This window comes from Sceloporus occidentalis, unplaced genomic scaffold (genome assembly GCF_023333645.1).
Source record: "Sceloporus occidentalis isolate IW3139 unplaced genomic scaffold, rSceOcc1.0.p SCAF_342, whole genome shotgun sequence".
In the NCBI taxonomy this organism is placed as follows: domain Eukaryota; kingdom Metazoa; phylum Chordata; class Lepidosauria; order Squamata; family Phrynosomatidae; genus Sceloporus; species Sceloporus occidentalis.
Genome location: NW_028317322.1, coordinates 393108 through 416226, shown reverse-complemented (window position 1 = coordinate 416226; position 23119 = coordinate 393108). Strand labels below are relative to the sequence as shown.

At 45.7% G+C, this 23119-nt stretch overlaps 1 protein-coding gene across 1 annotated transcript in view; it reads left to right on the top strand.

The window, feature by feature from the left end:
• Nucleotides 1–22882, top strand: part of LOC149274277 (rho GTPase-activating protein 31-like) — a 57991-nt gene extending 35109 nt beyond the window's left edge. The window contains exons 4-12 of the mRNA XM_089505685.1: nucleotides 4128–4210; nucleotides 8340–8447; nucleotides 10624–10805; nucleotides 11848–12034; nucleotides 16241–16368; nucleotides 16660–16719; nucleotides 18529–19197; nucleotides 19512–19741; nucleotides 20603–22882. Of these exons, the coding sequence (XP_089361811.1) occupies nucleotides 4128–4210; nucleotides 8340–8447; nucleotides 10624–10805; nucleotides 11848–12034; nucleotides 16241–16368; nucleotides 16660–16719; nucleotides 18529–19197; nucleotides 19512–19741; nucleotides 20603–22882 (3927 nt within the window). The remainder of the gene's footprint in view (nucleotides 1–4127; nucleotides 4211–8339; nucleotides 8448–10623; nucleotides 10806–11847; nucleotides 12035–16240; nucleotides 16369–16659; nucleotides 16720–18528; nucleotides 19198–19511; nucleotides 19742–20602) is intronic.
• The last annotated feature ends 237 nt before the right edge of the window (nucleotides 22883–23119 follow it).

The following is a 23119-nucleotide window of genomic DNA, read 5'->3' as shown; positions in this document are numbered from 1 at the left end:
AAGGTGCTGAAACCCAAGACAGACTCAACTCCGCCACATGAAGGATCGCTATTAACATCACAGCGAATAAAGGGTTAACACATCCTCAGCCTTTAATGGGCAGAATATTTGAGTCAAATGGGTCTCGTCTGATAACAGGTTCTGGTTCTGGGTCCGGTCAGTAGGATCCTTTGGCAGCCATGGGAATAAGAACCTTTAAACGTTAACCCCTCATGGAAACCTTGACTTGTCATTATATAAAGAACTTAATAGAGTCACCTGCATTCAAGCAGGGATATCAACCATAACATACTCGAGCAAAAGCACCAACTGGGAGTCTTATATCTGATCGCAGCGGGGGGAGGGAAGGAGTCAGATCCAGACTGTGTGACCCCGGGAATCTGCCCCTTCAGGTATGGAGACCACTTTTCACCCCCCCCCCAGAATCAGTGATGTTAGAGAAGGCAGCCGTTTTCTAATCCATTAGTGGCCCTTGGGGCTTCCGCCAAGCCCTGGTGGTCTCAGATACCCCCGAAACTTCAGCATAATGACCTCAACGTCAGACACGGCTCAGAGATACGCAAAAGGTCATTGTTTGATTAAATGTTAGTGAAACGAATCCTGACGCGCTGGCAACTTCACAACTCTCAGGGGCTTTGCGTGAGCCAATGCATATTATCAGGGGCCACGCGGCCGAGCGCTGCAAAAACTGGCCCCGCACCAGGGAAGTGATTACAGCTGATTGAGATTCCGTTCCTTTACAGCTGACACAAACCCACGAACATGACGATGGGATGGCAAGGCATAAGGTGGTAGATAAGTGGAACAGCCTCCCAGCAGAAGTGGTAGAGGCTAATGCAGTAAGGGGGTTTAAGCATGCACGGGATAGTGTTATATATTGTCTTTCTAGGGCGTTTACCCCTAAACAAAAATTGCTGTTTTCTGCCCATTTTCAGAGATGGGCCACTTTTTTTGACCCATCCCGGTGAGCTTCACCTGCAGGAAAGGCTGAGCTGGCCCTGTGTAATGCATGGTTAACACCAGAAGAGCTCTTAAGCCACATCTCGATCTTTTCCAAGCACACAACGTAGCTGAGCAGCCCCACGTAAAGTGTCCACGCACAACATATATTAACAGAGTTATACCCCCCATGCACTGCAGGGGGCAGCACTGTACGGGAGGGTCACCCTTCCTTTTAGTATTATTATCGCTAAACCTAACAGTAAAAAAAAAGTTGACTTTCTTAAAGAAATGATCTGAAGAGCTGGAGATTCTCATGATATGACATCATTAATAATTTCCTGCCCACATGAAAAGTAATCACTATGACTTCATCAAGGGCCCCGCTGACTGCGTGTGAATCACGGACGCGCTCAGCCGCACTCGCTTCCGCAGTGTAAAGATTCTTAAGGCAGCTGTGACTCATTCATTCCCGGCTGCCTCCACAGAATGTTAATTTTTTTTTTATATATTTGTTCTGAAAACATTTTTTTTTTTATGTCGGGAAGCCGGTCTTTCAAAACAAATCTTTGATTTTATTGTGGGTGTAAATTTTCTGTCAGCTTAAAATTGTGGCCAGATTAGGCAAAAAGGGGGGGGGTAGAAAAAATATCTGCTCTACATTTAGTATTTTTTATAGAGGCAATAATGATCTTTAAAAGTTTTTTTATATATAGGTATAGAATGGTCCAATGGTGTTGAGATGCGTGGAACACGGTTGGGTTTGGGAGAAAAGGGGTGCATTTTGGCTAAAATAAGTAAAGATTCACAAATCTCAATACATTTTGTGCCGTGTGCCATAGAATTCCAGGTTTGAAGGGAGATGGGAGTGATAAAGGGCCATTGGAACACAGGAGTGATGGGAGTGATAAAGGGCCATTGGAACACAGGAGTGATGGGAGTGATAAAGGGCCATTGGAACACAGGTGTTATGGGAGTGATAAAAGGGCCATTGGAACACAGGAGTGATGGGAGTGATAAAGGGCCATTGGAACACAGGAGTGATGGGAGTGATAAAGGGCCATTGAAACACAGGAGTGATGGGAGTGATAAATGGCCATTGAAACCCAGGAGTGATGGGAGTGATAAAGGGCCATTGGAACACAGGAGTGATGGGAGTGGTAAAGGGCCTTTAATGAAGAGATTCCATTAAAAATTAACCGTTTCCAGCTACAATAGTCAGTTACAACATTAACCCCGTCTGCGCTGGATTTCTGATCAATTTCATGTTATTTTAATAGAAGAAAATGTGCTTTTCTTTCAAAAAACAAGGACCGCAAACTTTTGAACGGAAGTGTACATAACATTAAAAAATGCAAAAAAATAAATAAAAAAAATTGAAACCATTGAAAATTCCCATTTTCTTCTCCAACTTACTGGAAAAATCATTAGTAGAATTTCCGGCACAGGAGTTTTAACTATAAATGTTAACAAACATCTGGAGTCTGACTCATAATTAATCTAATATTAAAATTATCTTTGTTAGTAGTTTAACTTCTGGGATAATTTCAGATAAATTCCCTGCCTGCGCATCAGGATAAATATTTTCATTGGTTGCACAAAGAAGTCGTGACAACTTTTTTTTTTTTTTTCCGCCGACGGCTGTTTTATTAATGAAATGCGTTGTTTATCTCCGTGTAAAACCACAAGTGTCTCCTCGCCAAAAAACATTTGATTAATGACATTGTTGCAACAATCTCCAGCAATTGCTCAAATTACCGTGTTGTTCGGAGAACATGGAAATGAATCGGCTCTCACGGTTTAAGGTAGAGTGTTAGTAATAATATGCTCCGGTGAAAAGCACCGCGTGTTGACGTGTTACACGTGTGTTTGATTTGTGGAAGAGTAATAAAGAAACTCCTTGCGCTGGGCAAACTGCAAAGCCAACGCTATGGCCTCCTGAATTAAGTTCTGCATCATGTAAAGAGAAGTAAATAAACCTGAAAAACTGCATTAAAAGATTTTTTTGGGAGATACTAGTGCTGCTTAGCAACAGAGACTTGACATTCTTCCAAAGCTCTCCCTGTATGTATTACATCACAGCAGCCTGACCTCCTACAGCCAATCCCAGTCCCCTTTAACTTAATAGACCTTCAAGCAAATGGTCCCATCCTGTCATGTCAGAACTTGGCAAGCAGCCAGAGCAGTGCAGAGGGGACAAAGGCCGAGCTGAAAGGTTTTCGTCAAGAAACTACAGAAAACGGGACATTTAAAAAAAAACAAAACAAGAATATGTTTATTTAACATGAATACAGGAGGAGGACATAATAAGTTAAAATTTAGGAACATTAAGGATAATAAATGTCTAGGTGGAACAGCACCTTTAAGCTCTGCGTCTGGTTCTGGGAAATCTCCGGGTTTGACCCGGAGTCTCCGGGTGTAGTGGGGCTTTCACGGGACTTTGGGTCACTTTCCGTATTCTCCACCTTCCCTCCTATGACCTGCCTGTCGGTGGTGGCCCCCATACACAGCTAGCCTCACCCCACATGTGGCTAGCCTGGCTCCCATACACAGCTAGCCCCACCCAACATATGGCTAGCCCTGCCCCTTACAAAGCCACACCCAGAAAAGGCAGAGCATAGGTTGGCTACCCTCAAAAGCCCCCAGGTATGACCATGACCTGTAGCAGAACCAAGTGTTGCGTCATGATATCTGCCATCTTACACTCTTAAACAATGAGGATGGGGCAGGAGAGGAGTCATTGGTGGGCTAATGGGGGGAGCTCTTTTGTTAACTCCCCTAATTATAAAGATCTCCATGGATAAGGTTTACCTTGTATAAGGTACACAAAAAACAACGATCCGTTCCACGCGTGAGGAGAAGACTCGTTAACCACAAAAGTCTTGTTTTCACACTTTCCTTCTTTATCTTCAGTCTTTTGTTACAATGTTTGGTTGAGTCCATGGCCAGGTGGCCTCGTCCATTCCTCTAGCGCTCAAACAGTTGAGATCACCCGTCCGTTCGCTATTGAAGTGGATTGATGTTGTTGCACACCTTGAAAACCTGCGTGTTCTGCGGGAGATGTTCCTGTGATGTTCCTGTGATGTTCCTGTGATGTTCCTGTGATGTTCCTGTGATGTTCCTGTGATGTTCCTGTCATGTTTTGTTCTGCTCAGACTTGATAATCCCCGTGTTTCTCGCATTCCCAGGATGCGGTATCATGCTCCGTGGAGGGAGAACAATTGGCGAGAATACAGAGCGTCATCCAAGAGTTACCCCCGTCCCATTACAGGTGAGCAAGATCTTCTCTCATCTAAATGCCTCCACTCATTCATACATTTCCATTAATCGGTATCACCCAAGATTCTCTAAAATTGACATATTAATCACATAATTGGATCAGCCATAAAAGCTTGGTTGTTTTTTTTGTTTTTTTTTAGTATGTGTAAATTAACTAAAAAAAAACAATTTTTGTCATGAAAGAAGAAACAGGATTAAATACCGAATTTAAGATGATAATGGAGACAAAAGTTCTGGAGGACACCTCCATTGTGGCTTTGCCTTCCTTGGAAGCGACATTGGTGTGCAAGGCAGAGCCGGGGTATTCAAGGGCAGTAATGTTATGCCGGGGGTATTATTGGAACGTAGGGGTAATTTTATAACATTTGCTAAGTTGTGGCTTTTTGACTTCATGATTCAGCCCCAGATTGCTCCCGAGTTTCTCTTTAGGCATGACATCCACGGTGACTGACTTGGAAATGGCACGGTGCTGTGCGGGGCGTTGGGTTGGGTTGGGGGGGGCAGGGTCGGCCCAAGACATAATACCGCCTGGGGCGAAGTTTAAAATGCCGCCCCCCATTATCTACCCTTCCTCTGCAGCCCCCCCATTATCTATTCCTTTCTATTATCTACCCTTCCTCTCCCCCCCTCCCCCTTTGTACTTACCTTTCAGCAGTTCTGCGGCGAGTCTCGGTGCCGGCTTGTAATGCTGAGCGCCGGAAATGACGTCATATTCCGGCGCTCAGCATTACAAGCCGGCACCGAGACCGAACTAGAGGGCTCGCAGAGGAGAGAGAGTGGCGACGAGCGGGTACTGACAACTTGGTAAGTGAAAACCACTCGGCGCCCCTCTCCTCCGCTTTAAAAAAAAAAAAGGGGCTTGGGGCAATTGCCCCACTCTGCTCCATGGTAGGGCTGGCCCTGGGGGGGGTTACATACCGTTTAGGACACCTATTGTATTTCTTTAGTGTTTTCATTTATCATCTGTCTTCAGAAGCTTGAAGAGTAGAGCCTGACGTGGTTTCAAGCCTTGTTAGTTTCCTGTTATTTTAACTCAACGTCCACAAACCAGATGGGGCAGATGGGTTTACTTATGTGTTCTACATCACCAAATCCCCCTGTGATTGGGGTTATATTGTGATCTAGAACATTCAGGGTGTACAAGGAATCTTTTGTTACAATTTGTCCAGTTCGCGATGGAACATTTAGACGTCAAGATTCTTTTTTTTTTCCATCAAGGTAACGTGAGGTTAGGCATTCCGAGCGACAAATGGCTATTATAATGCATTGCTGGTCTCTCTGGCTCTTGGAGGGTTAAACAAACCACCATCTAAAACCACAGACTTCTGAAATTACCCCAAACTGTGCGCTAGGACAAAAAAAAACACATAAGGACTGTAAATGGGGGAAATTGATTGCGTTCCGATATATAAAGACCCCGGCGTTCTCTATTCCTTCTGCTTTGTGATCCATTAAATAGAAAACACATGGAATGACGATTCTCCTGTTCTGCGGAGTCCTTAAGATCTCTCCAAGTCGGGAAATAATTAATCTGGTTGCCGTTTTGGAAGGACTGACTATCGTTCCAATGTTAATAACGAACGCGCATGTCGCCATACTGGTCCAAGAGGAGACGGAGCAACAGCAGAGTTATTCCATGAAGGAAGTGATGCAGGGGGCATTCTGTTAAATATTAAGGTGCAAACGGGTGGCGGTGACAGCTGTGATGGGGTGAAATGTCTTGGATGGGCGATCTAGGGTGGGCGGCAGTCCTTGTCCTGGAAAACCAGGGGCCAGAGTGCCCTCTTGGCTGATCCGGTCTCCTGGCGTGTTGATGCTCAATGGATCTGTTGCTTAGCATTTTGGGACATGCATCGGTCAAACAGGGCGACCCACTCAGAACCCAGCAATATGAGTTATTTATGCTTTAAAGCGCTGACCTACGCAGCATTCGCTAGCATACAGCGCGGCTTTCTGTATGGGAAAAGATTGCTGTCCCGGTGAGGAGGAAAAAGAGTGACTGATGTAAGCGTTCCAAATCGGAATTGAATGTAGGAGTAATGGCAGCAGGTTCCAGCTGAAGCCCAGCAGATCGACGCTCGGCACTGCTCTAAAACTCTCCCACTCACACGCGATTGTTAAAAATAACGGTTACGAGGTTAGGAGTCGCCTCCTGTAGTCTTGGTAACAAATACGAGAAAAGCAGAAGTTTTACGGACACCTTCTGACATAATCGTAAGACACAAGCGGGAACTCTATTATTGTGTGGGGGGGGTGCTGTCGGGTAAAGGGACAGTCCAAGAGTTAATTTTGGGGATCAAGCAAGGGGCCTAACTAGAAACCACAGGGTCCCGTGTGCGAAAATTGCCACAGAGGCCGCCCTGACCATCTTTGCCCTCAAAAAGCTTGTCGGTGCCCTCTGTGTCCCCAAACAGCCTGCCTGTGCCCCTGCTGACACCACTTACCCGCAGGGGTGGTGTGTCTCCCTGTGTGTAGACTGATCCAGCATGTAGGAGGTTATGTTATCCGTACCAAGCAGCGTTTAAGGGGCAAATTAATGGGCCAAAGTACCCTATTGACCATGATTGTTATGCCTCTGGATCAAGCAACGTCTCTTTGCTTTTCAGTCTCGGAGGAAGACGCCGAGACCCCTGACTTTCCTTCATCAGGAAAAATGGGCAGATTAGAATGTTTTTCATACGCAAATTAAACGTTGCGCATGCATAAAGTGGTAAATACGGGGCAGAAAATGTTATGATGTCACCGCAATACTGACATAATGTGTACCGACTCATACATGACCCTGACGGATGCCGCTAGGTATAGTACATTTTTACAGTGGTCTCAATTATGCTGTTATTGTTACATAATTACATTGCCCGTCTCTGGGCATTTTTGGAATTCCGTTCCCCCCTCCCCACCTTTAGCGTATAGCCGGTGCTAATGTTAAACAATGGTACGGCGTGGATATCTGGGCGCCCTGCACCTTATATAGTGTTCGCTATCGATTGTCGGGGGAGAGCTGGAATTCTTCTCCCGTACGACGCGCGAGGCACGCGTAAACACAGAATAGATCCCCGCTCCTCTGTAAACACGCTCATGGATCACGGTACGGACTCGGACCACTCTTATATACAGCGTTATAAATGCTGCCGCGGTTTTTAGACCCCCCTGTACAAACATAAAGATTTATAGGCTTCTGTTGCGGAGACGTAAGCCTCTGCGGCGTTCGGCTCTGTATCAGCGCAGGCTCTGGTTTATTTACACTGCGGCTTTAAAACGTGTTTTGGAACGTAATCCTAAAATGGTTCTGATCGGCTGACGGGGGGCTCCGGAGCAAGTGAACAGATATTCAGTAAGCCGTGGTTAAGCTTGAGTGTTGACTCACCAGCGGATTACCAGTCATCAGCAGCCGTGGCAGAAGGGCTGACAATCTAGGGCTGGGAAAATAAGTAGTGGGCTCATTCTAACCCTAACCGGGATGAAAAGCCTCACTAATCAACGTGGAAAACCAACTCACATTTTAGGATAGGGCAGCAGAAAAAGGGTTTATAGCTGCCCAGAATACCCCAAACTCTGATGCCTTCACAGCCATATTGTCATGTCCCCATCCATCAGTTCGACACATTATATCATCACAGAAAGGGTTAATTATATATATATATATATATACACACACACACACACAGGATTTTGCATTCCAGCAGTGGAGATGTTAACTTCACACAGCACAGTAGTCCAGCACCTAAGAGATTAACTACGCAAAAGAGTGAAAGTTGCACTTCAGCTTAGAAGGGGTTAACTAGACATATGAACGTTTTGCACCCAGCACCGAAGAGGTTAACCACACACACACATGGTTGTTTTGCACTCCAGCATCAGAGGTTACCTGCGCTGCGATACTGCTTTGCTGCTGCCTGCATTGTGTAGACAGTAGGAGGGGAGGCTGTCGTTTCATTGTTACTGTCGGTGAGGAGCCGGCTATGCAGAGGAGACACCGGGCTGTCCTAGAACAGACTCCTCTCTATCCAGCCAGCATCTGTCTTCACCTTTTAGGTCAGGTACCGGTGTCTATTAGATAGAGGTGAGTTTTGCTCTCTTGTTGTCACATGTTCACGTCTCCCTTTCCCTTAATCTCGCAGGACTCTGGAATACCTGAGCAACCACCTGACTAACATAGCGTCGCACAGCTCCATGACAAACATGCACATCCGAAACCTGGCGCTCGTCTGGGCACCCAATCTGCTCAGGTATGTTTTGCCTTCCAAGGTTGGCATCTGCTGGCATTAAAACAACTGGAATGCCGATGTGTGCCCATCCCTGATCATCCCGGTCAAACAGTACAGATTCTGAGATAAAACCACATTCTATCCATAAAAACATCTGGTCTGGTCGCCCGTTTATCGAGTCAAAACTTAATCAGTCAATGGCCTTGAATTAGCCGTATGTCTATCCCATGCATCTTTAAATCCCCTCACTGTATTACCCTCTACCACTTCTACTGGGAGGCTAGTTCAGGACCAGATAGAATAAGAACCCCAAACACTTACACACTCATGCTAACACACGCATACACTCTCATGCTAACACACGCATACACACTCATACTAACACACTTACGCATACAAACTAGGGCTGCAACTAACGATTATTTTAATAATCGATTAGTTGGCCGATTATTTTTTCGATTAATCGATTAATCGGATAAAAAAAAACAATATGCAAATTTTTTGTTTATTTAAAATAATTTAATGAACTGGATGTTAAAAAACAACTTAAAATTTACATTAACATTCTTATTTTGTTATGATGTAATAAAAAAACAATATTTTCAAAGTACAAAAACCCAAACACAATATTTATGAAACAAAATAACCCCAAACATTCTGAAAAGAGGTGGACTATTACTGTTCAAGAAACTTTGCACCCAGCACTTTGCACCCGGCACTTTGCACCCGGCACTTTGCACCCAGCCCTGGCACTTTGCACCCAGCACTTTGCACCCAGCCCTGGCACTTTGCACCCAGAACTTTGCACCCAGCCCTGGCACTTTGCACCCAGCCCTGGCACTTTGCACCCAGCCCTGGCACTTTGCACTGTGCCCCTGCACCCAGTCTCCAACTCTGCCCTGCACCCAGCCCTGCCCCCACATTCTGCCCTGCCCCCACACTCACACCCTGCACCCACTCTGCTCTGCACCCACACTCACACTCTGCCCTGCACCCAGTCTCCAACTCTGCCCTGCACCCCCACCCCCACTCTGCCCTGCACCCAGTCTCCTGCCCTGCCCCCACACTCACACCCTGCCCTGCATCCCCACCCCCACCCTGCCCTGCACTCAGTCTCCTACCCTGGCCTGCCCCCCCCAGCCCCACTCTGCCCTGCATCCCCTGAAACCCCACCCCCACCCCCGCGAACCGCTCTGTGCGAACGGAGCCACTCGCACAGAGCGAACCGCAACTAAAAGAAGGCGCGTGTAGCGGAAGCGGGGAACGCTCGCGGAGGTAAGTAAAAGGAGCCGAGTGCTCCAACAACGAATCGATCGCTCGATTAATCGATAACGGAAATCGTCGACAACGATTTCCGTTATCGATTATTATCGATTTTATCGATTCGTTGTTTCAGCCCTAATACAAACTTATGGTAACACACGCACACACACTCATGGTAACACGCATGCACACTCATGCTAACACACTTACGCATACACACGCATGCACACTCATGCTAACACACTTACGTATACACACTCATGCTAACACACTGAACCCGTTAATGACAAAGCCAGTACATGTACGGGCTCAAAATGCATTGTTTTCAATGGGTTTTGGGACCGCCCATTGTCCTTAAGGGGTTAAGCATACACACTCATGCTAACGCATGCATACACACTCATGCTAACACACTTACGCATACACACTCATGCTAACACACTTACGCATACACACTCATGCTAACACACTTATGCATACACACTCATGCTAACACATACGCGCTTTCACACATACATCCAATCTAACATACATAAAACCAAGGATTACAATTTGAGTCTTTACAGCAGAAAAAACAGGCAGACTAGACAGGGCCGAATGGGGCCGGACTGCCGGCAGATTCTGTTTCTATTATTCACCTTCCTATAAAAACATTGGGGGTCCAGCCAGTGGGATCATTACATTAGTTGCTATGCCGATAAGACCACTTTCAGAATTCACATTAGAGTCCACTCGGTGACGAGTCAACCCTACAAGTATCTTGATGGCTTTGTGCCTTAGCTGTTCTCCCAGGGGATGTCACGGAGAGAGAGAGGACCCAAAATCTTGATCCATACATTTCACTTCTACTTCGTCTTGAGCTGGATTTTTTTCCTTGCTCCGAGGTCAGTGATCACCGAGGGGATTGCTTCATAAATTATTTTTTTATTCTCAGGTCAAAAGAGATAGAAGATGCCGGATGTAACGGCGACGCGGCGTTCCTCGAGGTGCGGGTACAACAGGTGGTCATTGAGTTCATCCTCAACAACGTGAAGCAGATCTTTAAGAAGAACGGAACGCCATCGCCCGAGCTGTGTCCGAGGGACGGTAAGGGACACCATGGTTATGTTTCACCTGGTTCCGGGCCGGGTTATAATGCCGTAAAAGTCGCGTGACTACAAAAAAAAATCTATGCAAGAATCCAAACACCTTCTAAAGTTCCAATCAGGTAGAGGCGTCTCCTAAATCATCAGGAATGTGAGTTTTTTTGTAGTCCGACTGATGATGAGAATTGCAGTCGTCGTCAATGAACCTTGGGTTAGTTATTAATTTATTAGCCTCGTCGGACCGTTTACAGGACCATTGTGTTTCATCTGCGCACGCTATTCAATCTATAAACGAGACTTATTGATATTTTTATTTAACATTCTTCCAGACGTCTCCATAATATAATAAAACTTGAATTTGAAAGTTTAAACCTTTCCGTAAACTTCTATATATTTTCCCGATGTCCGCCTTTACAAATGCAGGCTTCGTGTCTATTAATAAAATAAGCCGGTTCCTATATGCACCTTCCTGTCCTGCCCTTGGGGTGACCTTGTGCATATAGCTGTTGGCACTATCGCCTTTCTTTGTGTTATCGCGGTGGAAATTTCTGCTCCGTGCCAAGAATGATCGTTTATTCTTTTTTTTTGTTCCGTTCCTGCTTTCCCAATCTCTCGATTTGTCCTTAAGGAGAGAGTCGAGTGGCCCTCGGAATTTGGCTCGCGAAACATCTGCGATCCTTAAACACGTATTTGTTCTTCAAGGCGCTTCTTGTTTGGCTGCCAAGTCGGCAAAGCGATGAAGTATTATTTTATTATGTAAGAAAGGTGATGACTTACAGCTTGGATCTCACTTGTCCTTGGTTAAAAAAAAATAAGATGGGGTCTTTAGCTGTAGTTGATACCTTTTTTTTTTGGCCAACATAGTAAAAGATATTAAGTTACATGAGCTTTTGGAACCTCGGAGGTCTTCTTCAGATCAAATGGTGACATCACATGGCCAACAAGGCCTACTCGATGAGTCTTGATTGGTTGCTGCTCGGTCGTCAGGGTTGTATGAATCAGCGTAACACTAAGCTAAGCCCTTGTACATATAGTGTGATAAATGTGGCTCTCTTTCTCCCTAGAGTGTAGAGTGATGAAGAGTATGACCTTGCCGTCTGGATCTCTGCCCATGAAACTGGTCAGCTTGAAGGAAGCTCAAGCTATGAGTCTGTCGGCCACGCACCCTGCCCGCAAGGAGAGGAGGGAAAACAGCCTGCCGGAGATTGTCCCCGTCACCGGAACCCTATTCCACACGGTCATCGATCTACCTGAAAACAAGTGAGTCCCGTGTCATGTCCTGCTGTGTATAATGGTGGACCAGCTGAGGTGGAAGCATTGTGAGGTTACTAGTGTGGAGATGCTGTGAGTAACTTGTGTAGAACGACTGTGACGTAGCCAGATGTGGAAGAATGTTCCAAGTTTAACGTAGTGGAGCCATCGTAAGGTAACTGGTTTGGAGGTGTTGTTGGGTTACTGGTATGGCGACATCATGAGGTTACTGGTGTGAAGGTGTTCCAAGGCTTCTGGTTTGGAGGCATCCTGAGGTTACCGGTCTGGAGCCGTCATAAGGTTACTGGTGTGGAGCCATCGTTAGGTTACTGGTGTGGAGCCATCGTTAGGTTACTGGTGTGGAGCCATCGTAATGTTACTGGTGTGGAGCCATCGCGGGGTTACTGGTGTGGAGCCATCGTGAGGTTACTGGTGTGGAGCCATCGTGGGGTTACTGGTGTGGAGCCATCGTGAGGTTACTGGTGTGGAGCCATCGTGAGGTTACTGGTGTGGAGGTATCGTTAGGTTACTGGTGTGGAGCCATCGTAATGTTACTGGTGTGGAGCCATCGCGGGGTTACTGGTGTGGAGCCATCGTGAGGTTACTGGTGTGGACTTCAAACCGGACAAGCCCGTGGGCCAAGCGCGGGGCCCATGGATTGTCAGCTCCTCTGTACAGGGCCCTCCTCTCTGTGCACTGCTTATTATGTCCTGTTTGCCTACTGTACAGCGCTACAGAATAGGATGGCGCTATATAAATATATAGTAACGTGGCCGGGGTGCGTGATCGCGCTGCGTGTCGCATTCTGTATACAGGATTATTGCTGCGCTTCCTCTCAGCCGCGTCCCCCTATTGTTTCCTTGCACTCACATTACAATGGAACTTATCGCAGGAAGTGCTGGCTCCTCCTACTTCCTGCACAGAGGGAAGGTCACCTAGTCCTACCGGGAGGTCATACACTGATATTTAAAGGGACAGTACCACAAAATATATATTATTGTTTATCTGCCAATGTAATGTGGCTTTAAAATGTGCAATTATTTTTTATATATATATTTAGGTAATTTACAAAAAAAACTGTATGTATACAATGATGGGGGGGACAAGACAGAACGAGAAAGAGAGAAAAGAGAAAAAAAGAGACAAAAGAGAGAGAATGAGAGAAAATAGAGCGAGAGAAAAAGGAGAGAGGTAGAGAAGAGAAAGAAGAAAAAGAAAATGGAGAAAAGATAAATAAATAAAAGAGACAAAACAAGGGAGCAAGGCAGAGAGAAAACAGAGAAAAGAGAGAGAAAAGCAAAAGATTTAGGAGAAAGAGAGGGCGAGAAAGACAATAAGAGAGACTGAGACAGAGAAAACAGGGAGTAAAAGAGAGAAAATAAAGAGAGAAGTCCATATACAGGAGCATCAGAGAAGCAAAATACCAGCACTTAATATACCCCGTACAGCCCTGTACAATGCACTTTTAATAGGGATTGTTTCCCGTGGGTGAGACTAATAGAGAAGGACAGCTCCACGACAGCCAGCGTTCTTTGTCGTGTATTTAGAACGCACGCTCCTCACCGCAAACATAGAAGAAAAGGTAAAAAATCCGAGCCGATGGAGCGCCTCGGCTCTGATCACAAAGGCTTGCGGTCCTTGTCACCAGCGGCGGGGATTCTCTAGGAACACGGAACAGATTAACACGGCCTCCGCCGGAGAGCTGATCAAATATGGATAAGAAGCAGAAACGGAGCGGCCGCTCCCCAGCTGCTCCAATTAGCTCGGCTCCGACACAACGGTCTCCGGCTGGACGGAGGAAGCGGGGGCTACCGGATAATTAGCGGCTGTACAAAGACTCCCCCCCCCCCACGAATTCACAACTAATCACCAAATCTCTTATTAGATCGCAATTTCATTTTATTCCGCTTTATTATGAGATCGTTAATATATATTTTTTTATTATTTCCTGATAATTGGCGGCGTCTGAAGGTTTTGATAACCTGCTGTTCATAGTAATCCTGAAGAAGAGGTCTAGGTGGTCTCCAAAGCTTGCAATCTATTACAACGCTGCGAGCCAGTAGGGTTTTTTTTATTGTTTCTGTCCAAATTATTATGTAAATTCAAAGAAAAAAAATGATATTAAGATATTTTATCTGCCGGGGAATGTATTAAAGTTAGGTTTTCTAGATAAAACTCCCATCCAAAACAGACAATAATTTCTTTATTTATATATTTTTTTAAATCCGGATTTTTTTCTGGAAGATCGGCCCCATCCGGCCCCCGTCTAGTCGCCCGTTTCGCCTGCTGTAAAGACTCAAACCTTAATCAGTCGTCGGTCTCGTCTGAGATTGAGGAGCCGTATGTCTATCCCATGCATGTTTACATCCCCTCACTGGATTACCCTCTACCACTTCTGCTGGGAGGCTGTTCCACTTATCTACTGCTCTCTAAAGTAAAGTAAAACATTTGCTTACATGTCATCTCACAAGCAAGAGGGCTAGACAGCAACGAGGGTTAACGGGATAGACTTCTAACCTTCAGATGGTTTAATGAAACGCATCCAATCGTCATACAAACCCTACTGTGTTACCAATAAATGGATAGAGAACGGGGACTGTGAAGGAATGCTGCCTCCTAGTGGTGTTTGTTTCAACTACAAGATTCCAAGATTTGTCTGCTTTATATTAAAACATAGAACCTGCCGGCAGATCGGCCCCCATTCGGCCCCCGTCTAGTTGTCCGTTTCTCCTGCTGTAAAGACTCAAACCTTAATCAGTCGTCGGTCTCGTCTTAGATTCAGGAGCCGTATGTCTGTCCCATGCATGTTTAATACCCTCACTGTATTCCCCTCTACCACTTCTGCTGGGAGGCTGTCTCACTCTTATTAACGGAGACTAATCCTGACAGCTTGATGACAGGTGGCATGGGGGGGGGTATTATATTCTGCACTGGGTTAGCATTAGCAGCACCAGAATAACCTGCTTCCTTGGGGTAAAAAAAGTATGATTTGGTGCTCAAATGTAATATATAGGTGTTTAAATTAATAATAGAGGGTCGGGGGCTTTGATGTAATGGAGGGATGAGCAGGTGGTAGATAAGTAGAACAGCCTCCCAGCAGACGTGATAAAGGTGGTCCTGCATTTTACATAAAGTAAATTCTAAACAAAGAACAATCTGTCATTGTATTAAGCAAAAGAGGAATGGCCTCCCCACAGAGGTGGTAGAACCTAATATAGTGCAGGAGTTTAAACATGCTTGGGATAGGAGTATGGCTGCAGAATCTAGATGAGATAGTCACGTTATAGAAGCCACAAGTGCCCTCATATTCATCTGTGACGTCCGTCCAGAATCTCAGAGTTTAATTATAACGAGTTCATAAAAGAAGTCTCAGCCTTTGTTTGTAAGAAACAGCGGAATTATAATAAGCGCCGATGAACTCGGAGCCGAAGGACTGCAAACAATTTCTATAGCTTTTGTGTTTTTACGTTTAAATAAGTTAATATTTCCTGTTTCTTAGATAACAGGTGGTTCCCGGAATCAGATCAGCTACACAAGACATGCTTATTGTGTTTGAAAGGGACACTTCAGCCGTCATATGTACTTTTACCCTTCCAGCCCCCTTAGGACGTAGCTGTACGTCCCCAAAATCAGTGGCAGGACGCCCATTAGGATGTACGGGTACATCCTGATTTTGTTGCAGCTGCATGGATGACAGCCTAGACCAGCTTCACGTGATCATTTGTAACGGTGCACGCAGCAAGCACCGGCACTCCATCATTCAAGGAATGCCTGATCACGAGATCGGGCCCCCCCCCCCCCACAGGTGTCACTGCTGACACCCACTGGAAATTCACTGGAGGACAGGAGAGCCTCAGCAGGATCTTTCTACACCCTGTTGGGCTCTCCCATGGCTCCCCCTGCTGGCTGACCCCAATTATTGCAATCAGCCATGCAGGGCTATAGAGCCCTTCTTGTTGTTTACAGCGTGACGCGGACCGACAGATCAGGCAGAGGAGGGGGGGGGAATTTATTTTTCTCCCCTTCCAAAAAATGATGTATAATTTCTGCGGGTTCATCAAATAGGGAAAAGGAGAAATCACAGTTTAACAAACACGGTAAAAATGACAAATATTTTGTGCTGTGAACGTCAGGACTGCTACGGGGGATTTGGGTGATATAAGTAGAGAGTCCATTAAATATGCCCCCCCCCCCTTCCCACTTCTGTTTTTCCAGGAGGAAACTTTCCACCAAGTCAAAGAAATGGAAATCTATATTTAATCTGGGGCGCTCCGGGTCTGAGTCCAAATCCAAGCTGAGCCGCAACGGAAGCGTCTTTGTGCGAGGGCAGAAGGAAATGAACGGTAAGATCGCACTAACCCGACTCAAACCTTAATCCGTCGTTGGTCTCATTCCCTCTACCACTTCTGCTGGAAGTCTGCTCCACGTATCCACCACCCTCCCACTAAAGAAATACTTTCTTACATCACACCTAAGCTTCTAATTGTTAGACTACAGCCTATCGCCCTATTATTTCCCTTAAACTACATGAAGAATGTAATAACATTTAGAACAAGCAGTGCTACATGTTGTATGATTTTTTTTTTAGTCCTCAACACGTATGACACTAACATGACAAATGTTTCCCTTTGCAGAGAAAGCCACCATTCGCCCCGCCAAAAGTATGGATTCTCTGTGCTCCCTGCCGGCAGACGGTGAGTCTGAAAGCGGGTAACGGACGGTAAATCATTTGAAAAGCCATGATATCACAATACGCTCGTACGCTTCAGCTCGTTAAACAATTGGATTGATGACATCGTGTTTTTTCCGCTGCAACAGCAACAAAGCCCTTCAACCAATGAGAGGCGTCTCACATGGCTACAAGCAGATATTAATCAGAATCAAAAATGAAAATGGGGAAAATAACGACTTCCATGCGAAATTAATAGGAATACCGTTTCTAGCACATGTAACAATACGTGTAACAATACATGTAACGATACATGTAACAATACGTGTAACAATACATGTAACAATACGTGTAACAATACATGTAACAATACGTGTAACAATACATGTAATCGTCATAATTATAAGTAACGTAGAATGCAAAAAGCCCAAACGATGTATGGAAATGGTTTAATTTTATTTTTGAAACAATGCATTTAAAAATAAAATATATAAAATACCAGTACGATACAATGTAGCCAACTAGTCCAGAACTCCTGACCAGGGATGGGCAACATCCACGCGTCCATTTACAGCCCCAGCATGAGGAGACATTATTGTAGATAATCGCTTGGATAGCTGAATGTTCTCCTTCGGATGTTAAACTTAGTCCAGTGATTAGGACATTTCATCTCATTCTCTTCTTGCCCTCCGCTAGGCCCAGGAGCTCTTCCCACCAGTTGTGAGCAGGGCCATCCCTTGGGTTTCTCCTAGATGAACCATGTCTTTAATGCCCCAGCGCATGCACGTCTCATCGGAGAAACCAGGTGGAGATGCCACCAAGCACCACTTCTATCAACCCAACGCTCTACACAGCCACCTATCACACCTATCACATCACCTATAACCAGAGGCAGGACCTGGATCCAAGGAGATATCTCTTTCACCTGTTCCTTTCCCCGCTTTCTCTCGGCCCACGTCCATCCATACAATCCCTCTACCCCCTTCACGCCGGCACATGTTCATCTTAATGTAAACGCACGTCCATTGTTTAAAAAAAAGAACTAAAAACACAGATCGCACACTTCCTCCCTCTTGTTCCCTGTTTACTGTTTGACTTCCAGATTGTGACTTCTGCCAGGATATTTAGACTTACTGTCACCCCGTCTCCTCCCCGCCATATCTGAAGGTCACGTCTCTGCTTGTCCTCATGGTTCCTCCACCTTTCTGTGATTATCTGCTGGCTGATATTAACCGTTCCCGACATCTCTCTCCCCTCTTCTCCCCCAACAGCTTTTTCTTCCGACTCTCCTAAACGTGCTAAATTTATTGAAGAACTTCACGAAATACAAGAAACCAGATTCTGCTTCACTTGGAACTCATTTCTAAAGACCCCTCTCCTTCCTTCTCACGTGTTATTAACTTTCCTGTATCAGGGATAACCCTAGGAGGTTTTTTTTCTGCAAAAAGGGATTAGTTGGCCCTGTATAGTGTATTGTTTAATAGATGAGGAGACTTTCAAGAAATCTTACTGGTTGGACTATTCTATACGGGGCCAACTATGCTGTTCTTGCAGAAGAAGCTCCCTTGGGGTCGCCATTCATCATCCATACTGGTCAGGATTGTCTGCTGCTGACTCCTGTTTAGTCTTTGTTCTGTTTTCTAAATGAGAATTTAGAAACGTAGAAACATAGAACCTGCCGGTAGATCGGCCCCATCCGGCCCCCGTCTAAAGACTTAAACCTTAATCAGTCGTTGGTCTCGTCTTAGATTCAGGAGCCGTATGCCTATCCCACGTGTGTTTAATTGATCCTTTTGATAAAAACAGATTGTGGTTTCATGTTTCCTAATTTTAGGGGAAGAGGAGAAAGTCAGCCGATTCAAGCGGTCGGTGGGGACCGGAGGCTTCTTCATACCGATGTCAAAGTCCCGAGCCACCGGCAGCGCAAGCACTTACGACGTCAGGAAACCGGAGAGTGAATACAGCACAGAAGAAATTATTGGCGCTACGGGAGGTTCACCATCCAACCACGACAGATCCAATCCCAAAACCCCCCAAGCGAAGCCCCCACCCGAGCAGATGAAGGTCTTCCGAGTTGAAGATGAAGCGGAGAACGAGCAGATCTCCCCAAAAGTCAGGAAGTTGTTTTACGCTTCCAGCGACGGAGCCCCCAAATCCAGTTTCCCCGCCAGCCTTTTTCCCTTGGAAGCTTCTCCCAGACACCAGAGGAAAGCCATCAACATCTCGGAACCATTTGCCGTGTCGGTGCCACTTCGAGTGTCCGCCGTCATCAGTAACAACAGCACTCCCTGCAGAGGAACCTCGAAAGAACGCCCTCTCCTGTCCAGCTTGGAAGAATTACCTTTGTTAGAGCCGAGCGCAGGGGCCAAATCCCCAGTTTTGGACCTATTGAGCTATCCTGGTTCAAAAGACAAAGCTCCTGCTCCTAACTCTGGAGGAGAGGCAGCTCAGGAGGGACCGAAGCAGCCTTGCCCAAAAGATTTAGATTCTGAAAACCCAACAGGTAAAGGAACGCGTTGGGATCCTCACCATGAACTGTCCAAACTCGCAGAATCATAACATTCCGTACATATTCTATTGGTTTTTGGTGTTCGGAATTTACACAAAAATACCAAATACCAAAATATGAATGGTTTGCCCAAACATTTAACATTTTTCTAAGTACGACTTCCGCCTCTTTTAAGTCGGTACTCTAAGCCTCCTTTTTAAAAAGAATAAATAGAAATCAAGGTTAAATTTTGGGGTAAATACATATATATTAGGCGTTATTTAAGCATTGATATTGATTTTTTTTTTTTATATATATATGATTTTTAGGTTCCATGTTAGATGACGCAACCAAGTATATCAGGGAAGGATCCCCGGAGAGGACGAAAGTTGAGGGCGCAGGCTTTGGCCCTCTGTCGGAAAGCAGGTCAAATGAACTCGTGTCAATCAGTGAGCTGGAGAAAGTATTAAGCTTGGAGTCGAGTGGCCCAGAGACGGTCGGCACTCGGCAGAGAGAGACCTCGGGCAGTGACAGCGAGGAGCTATTTGACAACGATCAGGTCGGTATTGCATTGCGTGGTTAAAGAGCACCTACGTGTCTCATCATCATACCTGGGAACTTCTGGGCTCCGGCTACCCGGAGCCTTCCCTTGCGGGACGCGGCCAGGACTGTTCCTGCTGACGTCGGGGGCGTTCCTGCTGACGGCAGTGGGAAACACCCCCATTTAAAGGGGAAATGGGCGGGGAGTGGGGTGTGTCAAGACCCCGCTCCCGCGACCCGGAGGATTTGGGTCTTGAACCGGAGAAGCGGTGGTTCACCCGGCAATCTCCGGGCAAACCCCGGGTTTGCTCATCATCCTTAATCCTTTAATACATATTAACGACGACGTGACGAGATTCAGCAGGACCCCTCTATGTATTCTACTCTTTCCCTGCCCCCCAGCTTCTTGGTTTGCAGGCGATGCATTCAGCTGGATGCATCTCTTCCTTACCTCTGTACATGTACGCTATACCCAATGACACCCAGCTCCAGCTCGGCATCATGGGAGACTTCAGGGGCTCTAACGAGACCACCTATTTGCATGCCTGCAAAGAGCTGTTATTCACTTCAGTGTTTTCTTGTCTCTGATTGGTTTCTTCAAGCAGCCAACCACAGAGGGAGTGGTGTGCTGCAGCCCTGGAACTGCAGCTTCTCACACTTTTTTTTTGGGGGGGGGGGTATAGTAAATGGTTGGAATGATTGTATAAATTGTTTCAAGTCGTTTGAATTTGCAGCTCTTGTTGGCTGAACTGCAGCGTGGAGTATTTAAGTAATACATAATCTGCTCTGCCTTTTCTTTATCTAACATTCCCTAATTTAGTGTTTTCCTCTCCCAAATACAAAATATGTGTAATTATTGTTTGTGCTTCTTCGTTGTTAGGACGATGATGCTTCCATCACCCTGATAGATCCTTTATGGACCGATTTACAACAAGAGCTGAAGATAATTGAATCGGAAGAGCTTCCAGTACCGTCAGACTACGCATCGGAGATCAGCCAAGTTCCGTCGCCATCTGGCCGGATCGAAGAGGCGTCTGGTTCTTTCAAACCAAACGCCGATTCGGATAGATCTATCAATGACCTTCCTGTACCCGAAAGTAATAATACGGATATTTTTAATTCCCTAATACTGGATCATGTCGCTTTGGAAGACAAAAATGGAAACGAAAAGGAAGAATCGAAGTCTTTGGGTCAACGAGAACTGGAAAAAATAATGACACCGTCTTCTCCTGGTGTTACCCAAAGCTGCAGCAGTGATGTTCCTCTACCTCAAGAGATACCCCAATATGTGGAACAAGAACAACCTTTTATTAGTGTTAGAGATGTATGGCAAAGTCCTCACCCATCGTCGATGGATCAGAAGAATAAGGGTCGAGGCTTTACTGAAAAGGAAAATGATGGTAATTTGCAGGTTGTTCCCAACATTGACTCGGTCAACAGAGAAGAAGACTCGAAAGTAAAGAGTGCTCAGGGGAAATCGAATGAGTCTTTGGAAAATGAAGAAGATATTGAGACAGATGGCATACATGCGTTCGAACTGGAGGAGGTTTGGGAAGATCATCAATGGGTGACGAGTCCTTTACACTCTCCAAAATTAAAGAACGTTCTAGAAAACGATACCCAAATGATACAACCTAAGAGGAGAGGAACAACAGGGGAACTTTATAAGAGGCCAGAGTTTACTCGAAGTTTGTCGCTGGATAGTAAAGACACTCGTACCAGTCAATGGACGCTTAGACATACAGCGCTGGGCAAAGCTGATGGGGTTCTTCATATAAGGTCAGAAACCAATAACTTATTGAAACCGGTTTTACAAAATGACCCGGCCCAACTCGGCCAGAAATCTTTCAAATGTCCTGAGTTACCGGTGTTTGGGAAAAAGAACGAGTCCCGAGAAGTGCAAGAAATGTCTGAAAGGCAACAGATCCAGCCTGTTTTAGATACTTGCTGCGTGAAGAATGAGGAGTCACCAAGCTCCAAACGGCTGTTACCTGCGTCGCCCGTAAATTCTGCTGAAGGTTCTTCGAAAGCGCCAAGTGGGAACAACTTAGAAACCATTTACAATCCAGAGAAATCGGTAAAAATCAGCACCAGTAGCAATGAAGATGCAGTTGGGAAGTCCAAAACCAGACCTTCATCTTTGACACTGGATCCCTCCATTACAACAGGTGCTCATTTTCCACTTGAAAAGGCACATTCTGCTAGCACTGTTCAAGGTCAACCAATGGAGCCAACGAACGCAGGCTCAAAGTTATCCACATCCGAAAGATCGACGCACGTAACAGAGTGGAAAGATGAATCCTGGAAGCTCCAGCCTCGCTTACAAACCCAGGCTCCGGACCTGGAGTCCACGCCGTCTACTCATGGTCCATCAGGTCGTCGGAACTCTGCGCCGGTGAGCGTGTCAGCAGTGAGAGCCTCTTTCATGATAAAAATGTGCCAAGCTAAAGCTGTGCCTGTGATCCCCCCTAAAGTTCAGTACACCCAAATCCCCCAGCCCTTACAGACTGTAAACGTCGATTGTGAAGTTTCTCCACCTGAGAAGAAACATACGGCGGCGGCGCTGCCTTCGGATTGTAACTCTACTACACAACAAACTGTATCATCGAGCACGGGGTGCAATGACGTTCTACAGAGTCCAAAACCCGAGAAGAAAGCCATAGAGGAGAAGGAGAACAATGACCCAGTCTCATCAGACTCTTTCCCGTTCAGCAGTTTAAACTCAACCTCAGACAGCAACCATGTTCCTGCCCAAGAGCATCCCGTCCTACGTCGGAAGCGTACCTCTGATGGGGAATCTACTGCAGACACCCCCTTGTCTTCCAAAATTGAGCGATCTTCAGGAATATCAAAGACTTCTTTCAGGTCCAGACCAGGAAGGCCTCAAAGCCTCATTCTCTTTAGTCCACCGTTCCCAATTATGGACCATCCTTCCCCGGCCGACTCGAAAATCATGTTCACGCCTTTAAAGAACCCTTGTCAGGCGTCCTCTCAAGAGACAACGTCTGAAAACCAGAGGACCCCCGACGGAGTCATTCTCAGGAACAAACTGACAATCCCCAAAAACGGCCAACGATTAGAAACGTCCACCAGTTGTTTCTATCAACCGCAGAGAAGATCTGTAATTCTCGACAGCCGAAGCGGAAGGCAGATAGAATAGTGACTGCACGAGACATCAACCTTTCTTACTTTGCTTGTACTTTAAAAGTTCATTTCCAAAGACGGCGAAATGTTCTGTGTGATTCGGGGGATACATTGTATCATCTTATCTTGGATCTCAAGTTTTATATTATATTGTTACTGGGTATTTTTTATCTACGTGTCTATACAATCTCATAGTAAAATCATTTTTTTATGTTAATTTAAGTACATATGAAGCCCCCCCCCCTCCTCGTAT